We start from the raw sequence: 7016 nt of genomic DNA, 5'->3' as shown, positions 1-7016 counted from the left end.
CACGGTCCTTTGGCCTTGTTATACAAATGTAATAACTATTTGTAATCAGATCCAGGAGTTTTATCAGCTCTTGTCACCTGTCAGAGAGACCTCCTCTCTCTCGCGCTCTCTCTCTCGCTCTCTCTCTCTCTCTCTTTCTCTCAACCAGGCAACTCAAGTGAGTTTTTGTGCTGTAGTACAACATTTACAACATACAGTACTATCAAATTTGGAGTACAATACTTAATGTGAGGGTGACATTTAAAAAATGGAATGCAAAGATATATTGCCAAAAGTAACCAACTGTATTGTTTCAAATACCCACATAAATGATTGTGACCTTCTTATTGATGTTAGAAAGAATACCAGCAAATAATATTTTGAATATTTTATTATTGATAAATTGATAGTATATTCATTAATACATCGATATCATTCATGTTTCACTTTCCTCCTACAAAACACCTTACGCCACAAAAACCTTACAGCTAAAATGATAACCAGCATTATGAGCAACACAATAGCCAGTAGCATGGCCACGACGTCAACAGAGTGGTAGGTGAACCAGGACATCTTATAGGACTCTGTCCTCAGATGTGCCGCTCCTTTGTTCCTCATGACAAACTCAATCCAGAACATGGCGCGATCCAGTGGTTTCATGGGCTGGTCCCTGTGCAGCCTGGATAGCCTCTGCATGTTCTCCCTGTAGGACGGCTCATAGAGAACAGCCTTCACTGCCTCCAGGAAGATGTCTCTGTCTACGGTAGCGATGTCCACTATCTTAGCCACTCCCTTAGACCTCATCCTATTGAGGTTATCGTGCTGGTCGAAGACTAACGGGAGGCCAACAATAGGGACACCATGGTAGATGGCCTCCTGGACTCCATTGGTTCCACCGTGGGCAACAAAGGCTCGGGTCTTGGGGTGTCCAAGGAGGTCATTCTGGGGGAGCCAATCCACTAGTAAGGTGTTGTTGCCCACAGAGGTGGGTCTCTTCCCAGTGTGCCTCCAGATGACCCTCTGAGGCAGTTTGGCGAAAGCAGCTGCGATGTCCTCAGCGATGTCCTCAGGAAGTTGTCCCACCAAGGTCCCCAGGGACATCATGATGACCCCATGGTCCCCGGACTTCTGGACAAAGTCCTCCATGTCCTGGGGAAGCGGCTTTGAGGGCTTGCACTGGAAGCCACCCATGTAGACCACGTTTGGCATGGTGGGCCGCGGAAACTCAAAGGTAAAATCATTCCTCATGAGCCATATGTCTGCTGCCTGGAACAATGACATGTAGTGAACGTCAGGGCCGAAGTAACGATGTACGAACGGAATGTAGTTAGAGTCTATGACGTATGCAATTTGAAACCTTGTAAAAAGATAAAACAGAACATTTATGACTCTCTCTTGAAAAGTCATTTTGTCTGTCAACAGTGCTCCTGGCAATGGGACATATGAGAGAGGCGAGGGGGCTATGGCAAAGTGACCATCGCCCTGGACTGTCCATCGGACATTGAAGACAAGAGGAAGACCAATTCGGTGAGCCAGAAACACGCCCCCACCAATGGCAGGATCCGTCAAAACCAGGTCATAGTATGCATCGCGAAGTGATTGCATTAGTTCGGCATCTTCGAATATCATAGTCATCATTACAACCAAATCCTTGTGTAACTCATAGAAAAGCTTCACCAACTCAAGCTCCAAACTAATACGAGACCAGAAACCTCCACCCTCCCTTTGGATCTGCAATTGTCTGGTCACAAACAAACTAAAGACCTCCTCAACAAATCCACCACCAGATACTGGGATGGTAATGCACGAGTAGTGAGGGGATTTCTCCTTGATGTACCAGTTGGTGGTTGGACGAATCACTGTGATGCTATGGCCTCTGGAGTGCAGCTCTTCGATGAGGACTTTCATATTCACCCAGTGGCTTCCATCCAATGGGAAGACCAGCACGTTCCCCCCATAAACAGTGGTCAGAGAGAAGAGCAGAACAGCAACCGTGACCAGGGCTGGTTGATGCATCTCTTAGGTGAATCCTTTGATAAAAGATACAAAGGAAGAATAGTTAGTTACAGAGAAACTCCATCTCTTATTTCCTAATAAATAGGTTTTAATTACATGAACATTTTAGTCACTAAGCAGACACTCTTATCCAGGTTTTCTTACATTTATTGCATTCATCTTAAGACAGCTGGATGAGACAACCACATATCACAGTTGTAGAAAGTACTTTTTCAGTCAATAAAGTAGTTGTTGTCAGTTCTTGTTCTAATGCTAGTAGAAAAATATAACTTTACTGTGTAGATCAATAATTTACTGTGTTATTCATATGTTAATCATGTACAGTGCCTTTAGAAAGTATTCACACCCCTTGACTTTTTTCAGATTTTGTTGTGTACAACCTGAATTTAAAATGAATTAAATTGAGATTTTGTGTCACTGTCCTGCACACAATACCCCGTAATGTTAAAGTGGAATTATGTTTTTAGACATTTTTACAAATTCATAAAACATTTTAAGCTGAAATGTCTTAAGTCAATATGTGTTCAACCCCTTTGTCTAAATAAGTTCAGGGGTAAAGATTTTGTCACGCTCTGACCTAGGAGAGCTGTGTTTTCTCTGTTTAGTTAGGTCAGGGTGTGATAGGTGGGTGGGCATTCTATGTTTTGTTTTCTATGTTATGGTTTCCAATCAGAGGCAGCTGTCTATTGTTGTCTCTGATTGGAAGTCATTCTTAGGGAGCCTGTTTTTCCCTTTGTTTTTGTGGGATCTTGTTTTTGTGCAGCTGTGTTTATTGCAGCCCCAGAACGTCACGTTTGTTTCTGTTTCACCTGTTTCTTGTTTTGTTCGGATTCACTAAATAAATATGTGTAACTACCGGCACGCTGCGCCTTGGCTGATTTATGACAGCGAATTCGAAGACAGCACTCGTGACAGATTTGATTAACAAGTTGCATAGACTCACTCTGTGTGCAATAAGTGTTTAACATAATGTTTTTATGACTATCTCATCTCTGTACCCCACACATACAATTATCTGTAAGGTCCCTTAGTCGAGCAGTGAATTTCAAACACAGATTCAACCAGGGAGGTTTTCCAATGCCTCGCAAAGAAGGGCACCTATTGGCAGATAGGTAAAAAATCGTCTTGAAAGTCTGAGGCAAGACTTAAAAATGTCTGTCTAGCAATGATCAACAACCAACTTGACAGAGCTTGAAGAATTGAAAAAATAATAATGTGCAAATATTGTACAATCCAGGTGTGCAAAGCTCTTAGAGACTTACCCAGAAAGGCTCACAGCTGTAATCGTTGCCAAAGGTGATTCTAACATGTATTGACTCAGGGGTGTGAATACTTATGTATATTTCTTTATTTCATTTTAAATAAATGTGTAAAAATGTCTAAAAACGTGTTTTAACTGTCATTATGGGGTATTGTGTGAGAAAGAAAATGTATTTAATCAATTTTGAATTCAGGCTGTATCAACAAAATGTTAGGGGTATGAATACTTTCTGAAGGCACTTTACAGTGTATACATATGAAGTTGGTAAAATAGTATGCAAACATTATTAAAGTGACCATTATTTCATGTCTATGTACATAGCGCAGCAGTCTCTAAGGTGCGGGGTAGAGTACCAGGTGGTAGCTGGCTATTAACAGTGACTAAGGTCCAGGGCAGAGTACTGGGCGGATGCCGGCTAATGGTGACTATTTAACAGTAATATGGCTTGGAGATAGAAACTGTTTTTCATTTTCTTGGTCCCGGCTTTGATGCACCTGTACTGTCTCCGCCTTCTAGATGGTCGAATAGGTCATGGCTGAGGTCCTTGATGATCTTCTTGGCCTTCTTGTGACACAGCAGTGTGCCCCCAGTAATGCGTTCAGCTGACCGCACCACCTTCTGGAGAGCTCTGCGGTAGCGGACGGTGAAATTACTGTACCATGCGGTGATACAGTCCAGCAGGATGCTCTCAATGGTGCATCTGTAGAAGTTTGTGATAGTCTTAGGGGCCAAGCTGAATTTCTTCAGCCTCCTGAGGTTGAAAAGGCACTGTTGCGCCTTCTTCACCACATTGTCTGTATGAATGGACCATTTCAGGTTGTCAGTGATGTGCATGCCGAGGAACATGAAGCTTTTCACCCTCTCCACTACGGTCCTGTTGAGGTGGATGGGAGCGTGCTCCTTCTGCTGTCTCCTGAAGTCCACGATCAGCTCCTTCGTTTTGTTGACATTGAGGGAGGTGTTATTTTTCTGGCACCACTCCACCAGGGTCTTAACCTCTTCCCTGTAGGCTGTCTTGTCGTTACAATAAATGCGGCCTCAAGATATGCGGTTTCCAGTTTGCACAAAGTCCAGTGTAGTTCCTTGTGAGCCGTCACAGTGTCGGTTTGGGGGGAATATACACGGCTGTGTCGATGACCGAAGAAATTATCTCAGAAGGTAACGCAGTCAGCATTTGATGGTGATGTATTCCAGATTGCGAGAACAAATGGCCTTGAGTTCCTCTACTGTATGTTACCACAATCAGACCATGAGTAGTGAATCATGAAACATACACCTCCACTTTTCTTTTTCCCGGAGAGTTCTTTCTTCACATATCACAGTCATAGTAAGTACATTTTTCCTCAATAAAGTAGCTATCAGCAAAGTCAGAGCTAGTAAGGGGGAAAGAGTCAGTGCGAGTGTTCGTAAACGAAAGACAATTTGACAAAAAAATGTACACAATAAAAACCTTTACACTTACTGTAAATAAGTAGTCAATGTTCAATTGAAAACGTAGAGGCACTGTGTAATGCTATGAAATCTTCCAATGCTGTCACAATTCTCCCAGTCATTGTCAAGCCTTCAGGCACATTACTTCTAAAGTTGTGCAAGTTCTCTCTATGTCTGGATAAAGCTTCCTTGTTACGTGACACAATTGTTTCCACTGGCAAAGCCCAGATGCAACACGAAATATGCATAGGATGGGAGCTACCGTAATTTCCGGACTATTGAGCGCACCTGAATATAAGCCGCACCCACTGAATTTAAAAAAAATATATATTATTTTGAACATAAATAAGCCGCACATGTCTATAAGCCGCAGGTGCCTATCGGTACATTGAAACAAATGAACTTTACACAGGCTTTAAAGAAACACGGCTTGTAACAAAAATAAATAGGCTTTAACGAAACACGGCTTGTAACAAAAATAAATAGGCTTTAACGAAACACGGCTTGTAACAAAAATAAATAGGCTTTAACGAAACACGGCTTGTAACAAAACATAAAAAATTAGCAGTAAGCTTTAGTTGTCTTTTTGCACTGAGTCAATTCCTCACGCTGCTGTTTCCAACGTCTTATCATCGACTCATTAAGACCAAGCTCCCGTGCAGCAGCTCTATTTCCTTTTCCAACAGCCAGATCAATCGCCTTCAACTTGAAAGCTGCATCATATGCATTTCTCCGCGTCTTTGCCATGATGAGGGTGACAAAATGACTACCGTAATCAGAATGATGGGAAGTTTGAGAGCGCTCGATTTAATTTAAACAGTAAACAAAAAAGTTGTTTGACCTTAACCCGTTCGGCAATTTCATTGGTCTAATGAAAGCTTCATGCCGCCAAAAAACTGAGCACGTCACAGAATGTGTTTTTTTGAAAAAAAAAAAATTGAAAGCGGGAAAAATCCATATATTAGCCGCGTCATTGTTTAAGCAGCGAGGATCAAAGTGTGGGAAAAAAGTTGCGGCTTATAGTCCGGAAATTACGGTACTCTGACAACGTCTCTTTAAAAACTCTTCTTTTGTTTACATACCTTACAAAAAGCTTTGTTAGACCTCACTGAAAATATTCAATCAAAGGAGTTAATCTAATTTGAATGGTGATGCTGAGTTTTATATGGATTTGTATAACTACAAATGTTTGTGGAGGATGCTTCTTGAGATGTTAGACATTTATATTGTCTAAAGGTTGTTGAATCAAGTCAAGTTTATAGGTATTCTATAATTCTCTGTAAACATAGATCGATATGAGTTCCAATGGGTTAATCTGAGAACGTTGTAGGTATGATGATGCCATGTTTTCAACACCAGGTACTGAGATCAGAAACTGTTTCAACAACAGGTTTAACTATTCCGATATTCCACTACTTTAACTGTTACTTTAAACTAGATTTTATTCACATAAACACTTACCAAAAAATCCCAGTCAAAAAATCCAAAGTAATGTTTGGCTACCCCCCCCCCTAAACAGCAGTTTGCAAACACTGAAAGTAGTCCTATGGCTGTGGCTTTGAGCTGGAGTAACCGAACTTATGCTGCCACAACTAATCTGTGCTCTCTTGTTCAAAGTTCACAAGTTCTGACATGCAGCGTAATAACACCCCTGTAATTGCGTAAGGCTTTTATGTGTTGGCTTCCTTTTATGTATTAGGAAATAGTCATTAGTTCAACATTGTTGTAGTGAACTAAAACGTGAACTTAAATGGAAACTGATCATGAAAAAACTGTTTAGTAAACTGAAATAAAATAATTAACAAATCTGTTTGAAAAACTAAAATTGGAGTTGGTCCGGGGAGTGGGTCCAAGGCTGGTCATGTGTGTCATTCTCCTAAGTACTCTATGCAGCCTACTGCAAATTATGTTTGATATCCATGTCATTTGAATACAGTCAGAGGTGATACTATAAGTATTATGGGCCATAATTCATGGATAATATGTTCTGTTTTCAAAACAACTTAGCAATGTTTTCAGTGTCTTTATATAAATGACTGCCTGTCTGTGCACACACTTCTTATTCTGAAAAGTGTGGAAGCATCTACCTGTGAAGGGGAGTTTACATGGTAGTAGTAGTAGTAGTATAAATGCTATGAGGTTTTTAGTGTTAATTGTTAGATTTTATTTGACCATTGGAAAAATAGCTACAGTACTGCAGGGAAACAACATGCAGGTTTTCTTGAACTGAGCCTTAAATATTACAGGTCAGACTTGGCCACAGGGGGGCAGTCCTCTCATACAAAATAATACAGGCTACTGAAAAACATTCACCAGAGGTATTCTGCAT

General features: G+C 41.0%; 1 protein-coding gene across 2 annotated transcripts; it reads right to left on the bottom strand.

The window, feature by feature from the left end:
• Positions 1-352: 352 nt before the first annotated feature.
• LOC106585413 (UDP-glucuronosyltransferase 2A2) lies at positions 353-6329 on the bottom strand. Of its 2 annotated transcripts, none has more exons than XM_045706742.1 (2): positions 6149-6329; positions 353-2009 (listed from the first exon to the last, which is right to left on the bottom strand). In XM_045706742.1, the coding sequence occupies exon 2, from the start codon at positions 1993-1995 to the stop codon at positions 412-414; it is 1584 nt and encodes a 527-aa protein (XP_045562698.1). In that variant the 5' UTR covers positions 1996-2009; positions 6149-6329; the 3' UTR covers positions 353-411. The 2 variants fall into 2 exon arrangements, with proteins under 2 accessions (XP_045562698.1, XP_045562699.1); XM_045706743.2 differs by lacking the exon at positions 6149-6329 and adding an exon at positions 4719-4973.
• Between the last annotated feature and the right edge of the window lie 687 nt (positions 6330-7016).

Source organism: Salmo salar, chromosome 24, assembly GCF_965601325.2.
Source record: "Salmo salar chromosome 24, fSalSal1, whole genome shotgun sequence".
NCBI classification, from domain to species: domain Eukaryota; kingdom Metazoa; phylum Chordata; class Actinopteri; order Salmoniformes; family Salmonidae; genus Salmo; species Salmo salar.
The sequence above is the reverse complement of the archived record's forward strand: the minus strand, read 5'-3'. Positions and strand labels throughout refer to the sequence as shown.